Genomic DNA, 16,872 nt, shown 5'->3' with positions numbered 1-16,872 from the left:
AACCATAGTAGTTGTACTTCTCTCACAGAGGCCTGAAGTTTTGATATCATCATCTATGCCTAAAAATTTGATTTGGGGTAAATGATGAAAATTCCCCGTTTTCAAGGGCACATGTGCCCCCTGTTGCATCCACATTGCAAATAAGTAGATTGCAGATCTGCCAAATCTGCAATGTCTGCTTTTTTAAACCCTTCCAGTCACTTTAAACTTTTAACTTTGTGTGTATTAAGGGGTGCTGTTTTCTCTTTTCTAAAGCATCTTTTAAGCAGGATCGATACTTATAAACCGCAGATTAAGAACATTATATTACCTTTTGCTTTAGGATTGTACATCATGTCATAAAACTCATCTTTTTGCCTTTGTACACCTTGTTGCCATTCTCTTGTATATTGCTGTGCATAATAATTAAATATTCTCAGTGTCTTCATGTCCTAATATAACTACTGATACCTTTTGTGATTATTGTTATTCGTTGTTATACTTATTCAATTGAAATGACAAGACGTGAATTTTACCTCAAGAGGGCAATGAGTGCACATAGATTAGGGTGCAGGGTGGACGTGTTGAATCCACGGTCGCATACTAACCTTTACGAAAGAGAAACTTTCACAGTGACCATAGAGAATAGATTATAGCCTATTTGACGATACAGAAACGAGTCTTCGCTTGGTAAGTGAAAGGGGTGAGGTCATCAGTGCGTAATAACTTGTGACAAGAAGGGAAACAAGGTAAACAAAGTGAACATATGCACGATTTAGATCACTGTAATAACTATATAATTGCATTAGATTAGTTGGAATGATTATTCGCCTACTTTTCAACATACTGTACTGGGCAGTAGAGAAACCTTTTGTGACTCGCCGGTATGGCGGGATGCATGCTAATGAGCGGATGTGGCGTAGATATTTTCCCGCGTTTTCATCCAGTGAGTTGGGGTTCGTTCGTTTTCGGTTTGTCACGTGATCACGGTGAATGCACACAGCGCCCTGTTTATCCACCACAGAGAGCCTAAGATACATGTGAAGCTCACTATACACGGGTTGTTTAATGAGACTGCCGACAGCGCTGAGTTTAAGCAGTGATAAACGACAGGAAAAACTCAGTGAGGACGTTAATATGCACGGGATTGTGAGCACTGACTGTCGAGGGCGTCTGACAGCCGAGACACCGGCGGCTCGTGTACCCCGCCGTGCACTTCGGTGTTACAAATCGAACACACACACTTTCAGGAAGTCAGTGAGGTTTTGTTGTATTGTTGGTACGGAACTCGTGCAGTGGGCTTTAAACTTAGTAAACATTGTTTGTCGCCTTCAAATACTAGTTCTATTTTTAATTTTTATATTTGTCTGTCAGCTAATAGTATACCAAGATGCCACCTAAAAAGCGCAACTCTGGGAATACACAGAGCAAGGGGCAGAAGACCAGTGCTGAAAGTGCCTCTCCGGACAAGAAGGAGAGTCCAGAGTTATCTGTTAAAAAGTAAGAGACGTTTTTTTTGTGTGTGCCTCTGTAAGGTCTCAGCAGCGAATAACTTGGCTATTCTGTAAAATATATTTACACTGTAGCCTTAATGTTTAGCTAACGTTAGTTTGTGCTGGTTATTCAGTCTTGCTAGCTTTGACTAACCGTGAGGCTGACTAGCTAGCTGCTACAAAATAAGCCAGGCCTGTACTAAGAGCTAATACCAGTGAGTGTTAACGTCTCAAAACCCTGCACAACTGCCCACAGGGTATAAATATTCATTATCATAAGTAGCGTGTCATGTCACGCTGTTATAACACATAAATACACTCCCCATTATGTGACACGGACTTTGGAAAACAGCCAGGGATGTTCTGCACGGGGAGGCATGTTTTGATGTCCTGAAACTGTGTTTGCGTTCCCCACAATGTTGATTTATGATCCCTATCCCATAGACACAGAGACAAGGATGCTGAGTATGTCACCCTGTGCAAGAGCCTTCACGTCACAGACCTGGTGTGTGACCATGCCTGGAACATGTGGAAAACGGTGCAAGAGTCCATGGATGAAGTCGCTGTATGTATTTATATGGAGTAACCTGACAGATTTGTAATGTTGTGATGCTGCTGGCTGTCCCATTGAAAAGGCATTGGTGTATTAGTCTGTTTGAAAGCTACCCTATAAGAGAACAAAAGGATCCCTTGTGGAGACAGCTTACTTACTGGTTGGTCAGACTTAGATGGTCATTATTGCTTCCAGACTCTAAACATTCAAATGAACATGGCCTAACAACCAGACCCCCTCCAAGTCAGTGATGTTTTTCAAAAAGCATTGCAAAATTTTCCATACAAGGGAGAGGATGATCAACCCAAACTTCAATGCGTTATCCTCCTACAATAGTTGTAGCATAACACAAAAATTGTGGACAGATGTAGCGTTTTTGTCTTTCAAACAGTAACTTAGTACAGCATTAGAAACGGACTCACGAGAAAATATAGTCAATGATTTTGGATGGCATTCAAAAAGTGCAAGTAGATGAAAAAACTACTCAAATAAATATCTTCCAAATAGTTACCTTTTCAGCGTTGGTGAAAGGATAGCAGACGAGGATGCACTTCACATGATAAGCAGACAGATGTCTCATATCACACTGTCACACCTCTTATCTGCAAGATCAGATGTAAAATTTGAGATGAATTAGTGTTGCCTTAGTTGTACCCAACGTATCAATCTAATCTGGTATTGTGGCACAGTATCCATGCGTGATGCTCTTGTCATGTTGTACTTTGACAAAGCTCAGGGTAATTATGGCTTTTCTGCAGTGTTAGTTGAAAATTCAAGCTTGTCATTAGCACACAGTCTAAATACTAGTTCAGTGGGGTTTTTTTTTCTATTCTCCCCTTAAAGAAAATTAAAATAGTCTAGAAGAAAGGTGGACAAACATGTTTTTGATATAATAAATGTTTGTATTATATTGCTTTGTTGTAAAAGATGTATTGTATTCTGGTTTCAGTCCTAATATCAACATTTACCACCGGACCTTCATATTCATTGTCAGTGATTAGAAAAATACAATTTTTATTTATTTTTTTAATTTCTCTTTATTACATTTTATTTCAGGAGTGTCAGAAAAAGCTGTGGGGTGCTTGTCTGTTTGTGACTGTGACAGACATGGATGTCGCCTGTTTCACCTTAACTCAGGTTCTGAAAGCAGTCAGTCTGAAGTAAGTACTCACCATACGTTATTGGCAAAAAACTGTGGCATCATAGTGCAACTGCTTGCATTGCGATATCCCTGATTTGAAAGGACATTCTATACTAGGATATCACATAGCTGGGCTGTTGCACATGTTTTTTTTAGTTTGAATAGAGTGAAACAGTTTTCAGGATTTGCAGATTGATCAGGAGTACTGCCCAGCAAAACAGCACCTTGTTCAGGATTCTTTTTATCGCATACAATTGCTGTTTTTGGGTGCCTCAAGTAAAAATCTAAAATCTACGAAACGTCTTTTTCACTTCTGTGAACAAAAAAGAGAATTTGAAATAATATGAAGACTATTCCTGTTGAGACAAGCATTTCAGACATTAGTCATCTGGACAATTATTTTATCCGTCTTAAAAACTGTATGACTATTATTTTAAATGAAATCTGCATTCATGGGATGATTGTACTGTTTTATTCTTTAAGTTTTGTTGTTGAGTTTTATAGAAATTAAGTTACCTCTCTCTTAAATTCATCCTTGCTTTTGTAGTGTAAAGCAGTTTATGGCTCTTGTGAGAAAGTTGGATGTGAACTTGGATACGATTAGCACCAAGGTGCATTCAGCACTGACACGACTGGAGAAGAAGTATGATGTGACACTGGCTCTCTACCAGAGGTTTGAGAAGTGAGTAAACACATCAGTACAGCACAGGCGCTTGATTCATATAGAATTGCTGTTGGCAAAATTGTAACTGAACATAATATTTGTTTGTTTCAGGACGTGCAAGAAAATCTTTGCTTTGGTTTCTGATGGCAAGTAAGTTGGAGACTTATCTACCATGAGTGAAATGCATTCTTCACACTCCTTCTTTAATATCTTGATAGTCTTGTGTTTGATAATTGCATGCTTGTTTATAAAAAAACAGATTCCAGCGTAAGGGTAATGGTTCAGTGTCTTATTTTAAAGGGAGAGGGAGACCATGCGGAGCTGCTGGACAATGTTTCTTTTGGCCAAAGGTAGGTTAAGCCTTTAACACATTACCAACAACAAAGACAAACAGGATCAAGCTGTTAATACACTTGATGGAATAGTTTTCATGTTGCTCCATCTTGTTCTTTCCATCCTTCCTTCCTACTCCTTGATCAGCTGTACAGCTCAAATGAATTGGAAAGTTTTCCTCCTCATCTTTACAGTTCTGTTGTCTCTAGTCTGCAGCAGTGATATTGTGGTGGTGCTTCTCATGTGCTACATCTCTGCCGTCTGCAGGAAGGGTCTTGCAGATGGAGGATGACCTGGTCATATCATTCCAGCTGCTGCTTTGTACACTGGAGTTATTCATCAAGCGCGGTCCTCCAGACCTTCTGCAGCCTCTTTACAGTAAGCTTTGTTCTGATTTACTTAGCTGTCTGTCTTTGTTTTAATAAACTTTTATGACCTCTTACTGAACAACCAAGTTTGAAGGTCTGAAAAGTGTAAGTTGAAGAATTTCTGTAAAAGCGACTGGAAAAACATTTTTGAGTCATAATGTAGGCATGACTACAGATTTATGTTGCTGTAGACCTAATGTGATTTCAAGTTATTATTTGCTCAAAAAGCATATGCACAATATAGTAAGTATAGTATAGTACTGTGTTTATATTGTATAGTAGTAGATATGTCTAGTAGACATGTTTCCCAGCCATGGAAAATGGAAAATGGAATCAAACTTCAAATATTATGTGCCATGAAAAGATTTATTGTTATGGCTCCCATAGATTTTCTAATGTCTTAAATTGTTTTCTCTCAGAATCAGCAATCAGTAAAGTCCAGAGTCCCCCAACAAGAACATCTCGTCGTAACCAGAGCAAAGCCAAATCCCGACCTCCTGAGCCAGAGGTGGATGTGCAGCTTCTCGAAACCTTGTGCAAAGAGAATGAATGCAATGCAGAAGAGGTCTGATCACTCCTCTTGTTATAGTTCTTACAGTCGTCATATAAACACATTTCTATGTCGTCTGTATTTTTGGCCTAATTTTTCCTCTATACCAATTGTATTTGCAGGTGAAGAATGTATACCAGACCAGTTTCTCGGCTTTCCTGGACTCGCTGGATCTTTCAAGATCCCCAGATTTTCCTCAGGTAAGGGGATTGATTGTCACAACATCTGCCATTTTGTTTGGTTTCACTCTGCAGTTACTGTTTCCATTAGTTATCTCTTCCTGTTTGGTGTTGCCACTGTTAAATGTTTGAGTGTCTGGCAGCTGTTGGTCATTCTCTTTGCTGCTCTCACATGTTTGTTTTCACATACATGGTGTCAGGAAAATGTGTACTCAAGCAGGGGATCCTTTGTAGTGTGTCAGGGGTAGTATATTGTAGAGGCAGGTATGGCAACAACAGAGACAAGATGCTAGTGTTTGCTGACATGGACACACACCTCTGAAGAAGAATACTTGACATATTTGTTTTACTGTTACATTACCCCAGAAACGGACAGGTGGTGCGCATTATTTACAGAAGAGTCTAATATAAATAATTTTTAAGTTTCACTTTATTGATCAGAGCTATGAGGGGCCTGGGTAAATTGGCAAATAACATGAATTTTTAAGTGTGATATTGGCCCAAATTATTTTGTTGCACACGTGTGTCTTACATTCAGTTTTTTTTCCTGGTTGCAAACAAGTTGAATCCTTGCCTTATTTCAGAAATGTTTATTTTTTTTTTAGATCTGATAAGATACAGACAAACTCTGGCATGGTTGTAATCGAACTATCTCTAAACAAGTCTTGTACAAGTGCAACGACGACTGCAGACTCATCTTGTAGTGTCAGTTGGCTGATATTCATAATAAAAAGAAAACAGTTATATCTATCTATCCAACTCTGATTAAAGTCAAATTATTGTTGTTTCTAATTTTACTCACTCTGGTGATTTTACGTTTAATGACACTGTTGTATAAGTCTTCAGACTGTTTAGAAATCCCTGCAGATGTTAGTGTCTGTTTAATGTCTATGATTGCAGAGGTAGTTTACGGAATAAAATTTTACATGTAAAACATGCATTTAACTAATGAAATTCAATGAACTGTTAGAGATCAAGATAGTCAGCAGTATAAGGAGTAGTTAGCCTTTGTACAACAGTGAAATAGTTGTTGTATAGGAGGTTAAAGCTGTAATTACATGTGATGTTTTTTTTCCTCCTTATGTATCTGAGTGTGTTTGTGTGTATATGTGTATGTGTGTGTATATATATATATGTATATGTATATGTATGTATATGTATGTATATATATGTATATGTATGTATATATGTGTGTGTGTGTGTGTATATATGTGTGTGTGTGTGTGTGTGTGTGTGTGTATATATGTATATATGTATATATATGTATATATATATATATATATATATATATATATATATATATATATATATAATATATTATATATATATATATATTATATATATAATATAGATATAATATAATATAATATAATATAATATAATATAATATAATATAATATAATATAATATATATATATATATATATTATATATATATATATATATATATATATATATATATATATTATATAAATTATATAAAAATTCAAACTTTTGTGCACAAGTGGGACACTGTGATGGTCTTTATTTTTGTATGTGCGGAGCCACTTAACTGCAAATAAGCTCAACGTTTAATTTTCACCCTAGGTGAATGACCTCGACCAACAATATGAAGAGCACTACCTCAAGAGTAGAGACATTGATGGACGGCTTTTTTTTGATGGAGATGAGACTGTTCGTGTGCCTAAAGTTGAAATGTAATTTTGTTTCTTCACTATTCATTGATTTGATGTTGGTCTTGTAGATCAATAGATCTATAGGTTTACAAGTTAATAGAATCTAGACAAAAGTTTCTAATAATGTCCTCCTGCATTCAGACAACAGGTGGAGAGAACACCAAAGAAGAACTTGCCAGATGAAGACTCTGTAGTCATCCCTCCACAGACTCCAATCAGGTGAGCAGCTAGCACTCACTCACCTGTTTTTCATTGCGTTTAATTATTGTTATTTAGGGAAGAAGGACTGTTGCCTCATTCGTGTCACATTGTTTAAACCACTGAGTGGGAAAAACCGTTTACGTCAGCGTCTGACTTGTAATGCCAAGTGATATCGGGAATTTTTTTACACAGACAATATCTCCCATTTGAAAAGAACAACAGACATGTCAAACTGTTGGCAGAATAGTTTGCTGACCTGACTGTAAATGTACCACCGCTGGCAGTTGCAAAGAAATAAAATCCAATATTAACTCTAATACAATCAATTTAGCTAATTTTATAGGAGATAATGCTCTTTTTCTCTGTATCTGGTTTCACTTGGCAACAAACTGCTACAAATATGAAAAACAACAAAAGTAGCTAATTCAGACTTTCTGTCTGGTGTGGTTACAAAGTTAGCACTTGTTTTTCTTGTTCTTCCCATTCTGCTGACATTGCATGAATACAGTGTGAGTACTCATGTTTGCTTTTAGCACTACCTTTTTAAACATTTTTACTTTTAAAATTTGTACAATTTCAAACTGGCTCACTTGATAATCTGTATACACTGTTGGCTGCTCAGCTGTCAAGTGGTGCATGTAGGAGCTGCTCAAGTGAATGTTCATAGGTGTTTGGGACAGAAAAAGCAATGGACACTGTTTATGGTGAAAATCTGTGATTTTCTGCTTTTTTTTATCCATGCAAAATACCTAAAAATTGAAATGGAAAAACCACAAGATATACCAAATTACAAACAATGTAGTTAAAAAGAAAGTTGTCAAATCTCAAAATCAAAATTATTTTGAAGATAATGACATTTTTATAAGCTTTTGTTTTTTTCTTTGTGTATCATAATTGTCACAGCTGGTGTGACAAGGTAATGATACAGCCTTTTGATAATTATTTGGTTTGCAAAATATTATGACACACTACCTTTATAGATGTCTAAAAAGCAATGTGAATGTTTATTAAATGTGTATATGAATCCACAAATGGAAAAACATTGGAGATTTCTTGTGGATTAATTGTACTGTATGTAGTTTATTGGGCATATTTCATTGTGCAAATTGTTTTGAGTTTGTCCTTCAGCACTGTCTGATTTTTGTTTTGTCTCATCAGAGCTGCCATGACCTCCATTCAGCAGTTGAGGGGTGAGCTCATCTCCACTGGGGACCAACCATCTGCTATCCTGGATACATATTTCAAAGTGGGTCCCTAGAAGTGTTGCCACTTAGTAAAATGTCCCATGAAACTGCATCACTCTACCTTAATTTGACATACTTTCTGTTTTCTTCTTTGCTGTGGTCAGAATTGCACCGTTGACCCAACGCAGGATGTGCTGAAGCGGTTGGAGACACTCGAACAGGCGTTCAGCCAAAGATTTGGTCAGGCAGTCGGCCCGCGCTGTGTAGTACTTGGCAAGCAGGTATGAACTAACACTCGAACTGAGCAACAATGGCAACACATGCTATGCTGAAATGATCAAAATGTCTAACCTACATCTTTCTTTTGTCTTTCAGAGATTTACCCTTGGAGTCAGACTGTATTACAAAGTCATGGAGGCAATGTTGAAATCGGTACAGCGACTTGTTTGATTTTATGTCATCAATTTATTTCTCAACTGTTTTATTCACTAATTTTGTATTTTAATTGTTCATCTATTTATTTGGAGGCTCAAGTGAGTTGAAATTTAGCCGTTCTCAGGTTTGCCCACAAAAATGTTACGTATGTAATACGTAACATTATCCAATAACTTTTTTTACTGTCTATCCCCTTATAACTTCTGTTTACATAGCAGCGTAGTGGAGAGCAAATGAAGTCAGTCAACAGAAAGCAACTCTCAGGAAGTGTAGACTGTATAGCATAAATTTCCACACTTTTGTACTCAACATACTACACAGTGTCTTGTTTTTCCTCTCAGTGATGACCTCTTTTATTTTTCACTTTTTAGGAGGAGAAGCGACTGTCTGTGCAAAATTTCAGGTATGTCTTTTTTTAAAATTAAATCACTAGAGAGTTACGAAGCCAGTCAATATCAGTGTGTATTCACTTACTCTTCAGCTTAACTCTGGAACTACATGGAAGCTTTTTGTTGTTTTGATGTGTAGTGAAGCATTATTTGCCTTGAGCTGAGTCATATGATTTCCATTCCAGTAAACTCCTCAATGACTCCACATTCCACACATCACTTTTGGCCTGCTCTTTGGAGGTGGTCATGGCAACATATGGAGGTGTGTCACATAATTTGCTTACAAATTAATAACAGATGCCATTGCATACCTATTCATAAAATTCATTATTGCAGTTATCAATAATGCAGATCAATACTTAAGTTGTAATTATGTTGTTTGCTACACATGACTAGAGAGCAGTTTTAAGACTGGAGGATACATTCAAGAAGTTGCTGGGGGTGACCCAACTGAGACAGATGTGTGCTTCCCCTGGATACTGGATGTGTTCAACCTCGCTGCCTTTGACTTCTATAAAGTCATCGAGAGCTTCATCAAGGCTGACCCCACAATGAGCAAAGATATCGTAAAACATCTGGAGACATGTGAGAACCTCATCATGGAGAGGATTGCATGGAGGAGGGTCAGTTCTATCTTTCATACTATTACAGTATACATGTAGTAATGTCAGTATTTTGATAAGATTCACACATAACATAACACATAGATAGTGTAAATATATCCACATTATATAGCATTTATTGGCCCCTAAAAAGAAAACTCTATCTGCACATTGAAAAAAAGTATTAATTATTACTACAGTTCAAGAATAACATAAATTACATAGAAGATTAACATATAAACTGCTCCTTGCGTACTTGTGTAAAATGAGGCAGATTGCACATAAATTCAGTATTCACTGCGTATGAAAAATTTCATTGCTTATCACTACCTCACAAACACATTGAAGTTGCACCGACAAAATATATAGAACAAAATAGCTCAGCCAACCATAGTTGACAAAGTGCTTCTTAGCATGGCACCGAACCCCAGACTGCTCTACAATGCTCTGCAGTGCACTAAAGTGAACACACACAAAACCTGTTCAACACTTTGCAATTCATGCAAAATACAGATTATATATTTAACAAATACATAGTTATGTACAGTATCACCTACAAAGTAGTGCACACAGTAGGGGTAACTGAATATTGTATGTGAATATACAGAGTCGTGGTCAGTTCTATAAATCAGTTTACAAAAGCAGCCTAGAGCTCTTAAGAATGGGTCTTTTTCAATAGATGTATGAAATGATCTGTGTCACTGGCTGCCGCTGCTTCCACCACCAGGCGCCTCCCTGTGCACCAAGCTGCTGGAGAAGTAGTAGATGAGTGGGTTAAGGCAGCAATTGGAGCTGGCTAGTGACATCACCACAGGGTGTACAGCCTTGGTCACTTTGGCCAGGCCACAATGGGGCAGCAGCCCAACATGTGTGAGGGTGTATCCCAACAGGTTGATGTGATAGGGTAGGAAGCACAACAGGAAGATGCCCAGCACCCAGGAAATGACTTTCAGATTGCGCTGGCGGCTATGGTGCTGTCTGCGAGAGCGGTGTCTCGGCTGGCGAAGTACACTCAGCACTTTGCAGTAACTGTACAGAAGTAGAATAGTGGGCAGCAGAAATGACCCCAGCACTAAGCCCAGGGCTGCCAGTATGATGGTTTGGTAGTGTTGTGAGGATGGGTCCAACGGACAGGGCTGGTGTTGGCGAGCTGCTGCAAAGTGCAGCAAAGGCAGACTCACACTCAGCCCCAGCACCAGGCACCAGATCCCCCCACTCACCAGCTGTGCAACACGCAGCCTGCGGAGCGTTGATGCCAGCGGGTGCACTACAGCAAAGTAACGGTCAACAGCGATGCACACCAGGAAGAAGATGCCCCCATACAGGCTGATGTATTTTATGGTGAAAGTGAAGTGGCAGTATGCCACCCCAGGAGTCCAACTGGATGGGTCTCCTGTGTTGGAGGACAAGGCTCGAGCCTTTTGGTTGTAGTAGTAGATTCTCAGAGGTAGGGAGATCACAAAAAATAAGTCGGCAGCTGACAGGCTGACCATGTAGATGGCTGTGCTGTTGATGGTGCAGGGAGATTGACACAGTCTGCAGAGAGCCAGGCTGTTGGTGGCCAGCCCAAGTACGAAGATGACACTATAGGACACTTGATGGAAGATAAAGCGGTAGCTGGTGTCCACAGTGCAGTTAGACAGACGTGAGAATGACTTGGCTGGTACATCAGTCGTATTCCACAACTCCATGTCCCGAAATGATTTTCTGCTCCAGCACTTTAAATTACTGTGTCACTCTCATATCTGAAGGAAATTCGGTTGGTCGCGATGAACATAAGATGGAGTAAGGAACATGCTCAGTAGCTTCTGCTGGAGCAGTTAAACCTGTGGCAAGTAAAAACTTAATAAACTCAAAATGTCTCCCGTTTTATGGAATGTAAATTTGCTGAGGTGAATACACTACTGTGGCTGACACAGCTGAATTAATGTTTAATATGCAAGACGACAGTCGAACGAATTCTTCCAATATAGTTTTAACTGCTATTTCCTGCTCCCATATAAAAAGCAAACATTTGGTTTCATTACATACAGAATGGGGGGGGGGGACGACTACAATGTAATACTACTGCTCTACAGTAAAAACACATTTAGAGAAGCTCATAAAGTTAATCTTTCATTGAAATTGTCAGAGGTGTTAATTTAACTTGATAGTAATTTTTTAGGCTGTAGTTCATAGTGCGTACTGCATATGAAAAATCTCATTGCTTATCACTACCTCACAAACACATTGAAGTTTCACTGACAAAATATATAGAACAAAATAACTCAGCCAACCTTAGTTGGTGCTTCTTAGCATGGCACCGAACCCCAGACTGCTCTACAATGCTCTGCAGTGCACTAAAGTGAACACACACAAAACCTGTTCAACACTTTGCAATTCATGCAAAATACAGATTATATATTTAACAAATACATAGTTATGTACAGTATCACCTACAAAGTAGTGCACACAGTAGGGGTAACTGAATATTGTATGTGAATATACAGAGTCGTGGTCAGTTCTATAAATCAGTTTACAAAAGCAGACTAGAGCTCTTAAGAATGGGTCTTTTTCAATAGATGTATGAAATGATCTGTGTCACTGGCTGCCGCTGCTTCCACCACCAGGCGCCTCCCTGTGCACCAAGCTGCTGGAGAAATAGTAGATGAGTGGGTTAAGGCAGCAATTGGAGCTGGCTAGTGACAGCAACACGGGGTGTACAGCCTTGGTCACTTTGGCCAGGCCACAATGGGGCAGCAGCCCCACATGTGTGAGGGTGTATCCCAGCAGGTTGATGTGATAGGGTAAGCAAATATCCAGTAAAGCATCTTTCAGTCAGTATTAGGAAGGGTCTGGTTGTAAGCATTCTTTACTAATGCATTTTTCATGATGGAGACTTTTCCCTCTGTTATTTTATATAATTTTGGTTTTTGTGATCAATTCACCAGGAATTTAAGCTTTTGAACAACTCCACACACTCCAGTCTAAAATGACCATCCCACTATTATCATAACACTAATATATCATATTTATTTAAATGTGAACCCTAATTTCAAAAATACAATTGTGAAATAATATTTTAATTCAAACCCACTGATTAATTACATCTATATCAGAATTTTCAGTCAGCTTTCAGGTAAAGTTTCAATTAACATTTTTTCATTCTCCATAACATTATTTGATAAAATAATGGTTTTTTTTCTTTTTTTTCTTTTTTTTTTCTATGCCATGTGCAGGAACTTAAAACAAATGTTCTCTTCTGTAGCACCCTAATTTTTTCTGGCATCCTTTCACAATTAATCCCTGATCCTGTAAATGAAATAATTTTTTTTTTTTGCTGACATATAATATTGAGTTGCTTCAGTTGTGCGCTTTGGCAATGTGATAACTAAATTATTATACAGTAGTTGTTTTCGCTCTTACTGTCTGATGAGTATGTTACTGTTAATCTGAGCTTGATGTGAGAATCAAGAATTTCAAAGCATGTAGCAGTTTTGTGACTCCTAATGTGATCACAGTACATTTTTTGTTTGTATTTGGGTCTTTCCCCTTAAAAGGCAAAGAAATGGTAAAATATCACATTCAAAAAATATATATTCTAATTTTAAACTTTGTGGACCTCCTTCATTTTAAGTTTCTACCAAAACTTTATAAGATGATACAGTTAATTACAGTCTTCATTTTATAATGGATTAAGATTCTTAATAAATTATACTGTTTACTGTATATATAAAACTCACTGAGGAGAATTATGAAATAGATAAAACTTCATCACTCACCAGTATCAGGATCTCAACAGTGCAGTGACAGTGTGACAGTGATATTGGTGTTCAGCAGCAGGATTAAGTTGTTAAAATGCTGTAGCAGTTCACATGCTACTGAATGGAGCAGTTCACGCCTACACTCGCACAAAGAACAGGGTCTCTCTCTCTTCCTCTCTCTCCCTTTCTCTTGCTCTGTCTCGCCCTCTCTTCTCTCCTAAACGCACATGCGCACTCACACACACACACACACACACACACACACACACACACACACACACACACACACACACACAAGATTATTGTTTTTGCCTATTTTTTTTATCTCATTAAATCAGATTGTTTAGAGAGCTTTAAATGCTCTGATCACTAGTTTGGATTGATTATTGAAAGATGTTAACAAACTATTTTTTTCACTAACCTGAATTTTGTTATCAACCTTACAGTTAAGCGCAGATACTGTAGTTTTATTACTGTCATGGTGGGAGTCATGTTTATGGCTCCTTGTTAAAAAGGAGTGATTGGAGTTAATCATTAACTATATTTGTCAGACAGCTGGTAGAGTTGATGACACAGTAGCAATAATTAATTGAAAGAAGGTCCTATAATTATACAGCCGTGTATCTTTGTGTCAGCCTTGAGACCAGTGCTCTCAGGGAAGAATTCAGTGTAGATCTAAGTTTGTGGGAAATACATGCAAAGAGAAAACCAGAGAAAACATTTTGATGCCATGTATGTCTTAATTAGTCAGAAATAAAGTCAAAACCTTTAGGACAAGTCTTGTAACTAAAACGTTAGTCCTTGCAACTATTATCTACATCAGATTCTTCTATACACACCACAGTCAGACAGCAAAACCAGTTAAATTGGGATGTAATTGAAACAGTGTTGAACTAATTGAGTCTCTTTTTTGAATAATCTTAATTTGGAGAATATTAGGCTACTATGGCGCATATGACCATATAGCTACACACCACTTTGCCCTTGTTACACAAATCTGATTTAGATAGAAATATAAATAACAATTGAATGACACAACATGTCATGACTGTAAAATAACTGGTTAAGATTTATTCGCCTGTGCAAATAGAAAATAAATCTTACCCTCATGTTATGACTATCCTTACAAATGGAAATTAGATGGTGTGTTCTTACTATTTAATTCAATAGACCATCTTTAGACATGTATGAATCATCATTATAGTTAGTGTTCTTTATAATATATTATTAATATATTATTAAATATTACAAGGCTGTGTCATTTGTGCTGGGTGGAAAAAGTCCATCTGCACCCTGAATGTAAGCCTATTTATATTGATCGTAGTAGTGTAAGGAGTCAGAACATGGCAAAATAAGACTTAAGAAGTTTCTAATTGTTTTATTTATCTCGAGGATGCCAGTTTTAAGTTTAAGCTTTGCACTATTCACCAGATATGAAGCAGGATTGCAGCAGTCACCTCTGTGATCTACTTTGTAAATGCTCTTCTCCCTCAGGAGGCATGTTGCTGCTTGCCAGCTTTGGTTTCACAATCTTTCTCGTCACCAATGATGATGATGAGACTACCCTTGTCAGTGCAGGCCTTCAGGCTAAGCCTCTCAACAGGAATGCAGCAGTGCTCGGTCTTGCAGCACACAGCTTTTACAAGAAAGAACAATTATTTCACGTGCATTCAACCTCCACCATATTCCATTTGCACTGTGAGCTGTGTTTTCACATTTAGAAGTGAAAAGGAGTTGATTGACAATTCCTTGTGTTGTATCTGAGTTTGAATTTAATTTCCACATACTCCAATTTTTTGTTTATGCAGAAATACAACAGGGCAGATTCTGAATTTTTGACATGTTTTCATGTTTTACCATCCCTAAATTTCCTACACCAGTGACCAGTTACCTAGATAAGCCCATTGGCAGTGTCAGTGCTGCATTGCCTCATGCAATGCAGCCGTCAGTTACTGACCACACCTGTAATCTGTTAATGAAATTAATTGAGTCATAGTGTTATTGCATTAGCTGTGTTGTTAGTGCCTGTATGACTAATCAGTCCAGACAAATGCCCTGCATACAACTGATACTCTGCTAACGTCAAACATTTCACAACTTTTATTTGCTTTCAGTGTAAAGGGTAAATGCTGTTACAGAACATGCTGCTCTATAAAGTGCTTAAAAAGCCTTAGTGGGGCTGCGAATACTTAGAAACTGCACATCAAAGTACATAGAAAAAGCTTTAATACTGTTTTTAGCATTGCCAAAAAAGAGTTTTCTTAAGAGAATCTGCACTGAGGAATAACACTAAAAGCTGATACTTATTTGCAGCACTATACACATGACTATGGCTTACACAACTGCCATCTCCTCTTATGCACATTATAAATTCATAATTCAGTCCTTAATAGATTGAAGATTATTATAACATGTGCATTTGTGAATTGTCAACCTGATAAATGATAAATATGCTGCAAAACAATTTACTATTTTCAAGTGTTTGACTTGCTCTCCTCTTTCATTGACTGAATAGGGATCAGAGCCATAAATCCCAGTCTGAAGTCTCTGTGCCTTCTGGTAGACACTGAGAGAGTGACTCCTTAGTAACCATTGTGTTTATCGGTTGTTATGATCTTCAGGGCCACTCTGCTTCCACCTATAACCTCGGATTCAAATCGAGTTTCACCAGCAATACACATTGAATTATTAATCATGTCACATAATAGAGTTGTGGTTAGACTGTTGACTCATTGTGAAAAGTTTTTGATCTCACAGTCCTCTGGGCCAGGCTTTTTGGTTTTGTACTTGGACTACTTTGTGTGCTGTCCATCTGTAGTCTGCTGAGGAGCTTGGCACCATTATGCCACATTGTGGACTTGCGTTTGATGGAGCTCTGAATGGTCTCTGAAGTGAAGTAGTAAATTACTGGATCGAAGCAGCAGTTGGTCACTGCTATGCACAGAGCAATGGGGTAGATGGTTCTGACCACATATTCTGCGTAGCATCCCTTCAGGACATTGGAGCGGACCAGGGCATAGAAGATGAGATTGAAATTGTAGGGAATGAAACAAAAGCAGAAAATAAGCAGATGCACAAGGATCATCCTCAAGATTTTTGCCTTCTTGAAGTTCCCTCCACGGCTAATAGTTTGTGGTTTCCTCAGTGTCCGTAGCACCATGACCGAGCAGAACACATTGACCATCAATGGGATAATGAAGCCCACAGTCTCAATAAACACCACCACCTTGGACAGCTCAGACTTCCACTGTTTTTTGGAGTAGTTTTCAAAGCAGAAGTTTGAGGAGGAGTTTGCATTTATGGGTGAAGTGGTGTCCAAAACAAACCCTGTGGGTATACTTCCAGAAAGAACCATCACCCACACTGTACAGCAGGCCAGTTTG

The 16,872-nt window shown here is 38.1% G+C and overlaps 3 protein-coding genes across 6 annotated transcripts in view; 1 reads left to right on the top strand and 2 right to left on the bottom strand.

Annotated features, from left to right (window-relative positions):
* Window positions 1–652: 652 nt before the first annotated feature.
* rb1 (retinoblastoma 1) overlaps window positions 653–16,872 on the top strand; it is a 23,731-nt gene continuing 7,511 nt past the window's right edge. The window contains exons 1-18 of one of the 4 annotated variants that reach the window (XM_040150321.1): window positions 653–669; window positions 1,354–1,479; window positions 1,917–2,037; window positions 3,082–3,185; window positions 3,714–3,848; window positions 3,942–3,980; window positions 4,131–4,180; window positions 4,431–4,541; window positions 4,951–5,096; window positions 5,204–5,281; window positions 6,847–6,956; window positions 7,077–7,154; window positions 8,295–8,382; window positions 8,485–8,601; window positions 8,696–8,752; window positions 9,127–9,158; window positions 9,330–9,406; window positions 9,541–9,767. In XM_040150321.1, coding sequence (XP_040006255.1) covers window positions 1,370–1,479; window positions 1,917–2,037; window positions 3,082–3,185; window positions 3,714–3,848; window positions 3,942–3,980; window positions 4,131–4,180; window positions 4,431–4,541; window positions 4,951–5,096; window positions 5,204–5,281; window positions 6,847–6,956; window positions 7,077–7,154; window positions 8,295–8,382; window positions 8,485–8,601; window positions 8,696–8,752; window positions 9,127–9,158; window positions 9,330–9,406; window positions 9,541–9,767 — 1,680 coding nt within the window. In that variant the 5' untranslated portion in view covers window positions 653–669; window positions 1,354–1,369. Of the gene's footprint in view, window positions 670–943; window positions 969–1,130; window positions 1,259–1,353; window positions 1,480–1,916; window positions 2,038–3,081; window positions 3,186–3,713; window positions 3,849–3,941; window positions 3,981–4,130; window positions 4,181–4,430; window positions 4,542–4,950; window positions 5,097–5,203; window positions 5,282–6,846; window positions 6,957–7,076; window positions 7,155–8,294; window positions 8,383–8,484; window positions 8,602–8,695; window positions 8,753–9,126; window positions 9,159–9,329; window positions 9,407–9,540; window positions 9,768–16,872 lie in introns of those variants that run through there. The other 3 variants (XM_040150320.1, XM_040150319.1, XM_040150318.1) reach the window with 3 other exon arrangements.
* LOC120802465 (lysophosphatidic acid receptor 6-like) lies at window positions 10,425–11,437 on the bottom strand. The gene has a single exon (XM_040150323.1). The coding sequence runs from the start codon at window positions 11,435–11,437 to the stop codon at window positions 10,445–10,447; it is 993 nt and encodes a 330-aa protein (XP_040006257.1). The 3' UTR covers window positions 10,425–10,444.
* LOC120802464 (lysophosphatidic acid receptor 6-like) overlaps window positions 14,860–16,872 on the bottom strand; it is a 2,980-nt gene continuing 967 nt past the window's right edge. The window contains exon 1 of the mRNA XM_040150322.1: window positions 14,860–16,872. This exon is cut by the window's right edge and continues 967 nt beyond it. Within this exon, the coding sequence (XP_040006256.1) occupies window positions 16,206–16,872 (667 nt within the window). The 3' untranslated portion in view covers window positions 14,860–16,205.

Source organism: Xiphias gladius, chromosome 17 (genome assembly GCF_016859285.1).
Source record: "Xiphias gladius isolate SHS-SW01 ecotype Sanya breed wild chromosome 17, ASM1685928v1, whole genome shotgun sequence".
NCBI lineage: Eukaryota > Metazoa > Chordata > Actinopteri > Istiophoriformes > Xiphiidae > Xiphias > Xiphias gladius.
The sequence above is the reverse complement of the archived record's forward strand: the minus strand, read 5'-3'. Positions and strand labels throughout refer to the sequence as shown.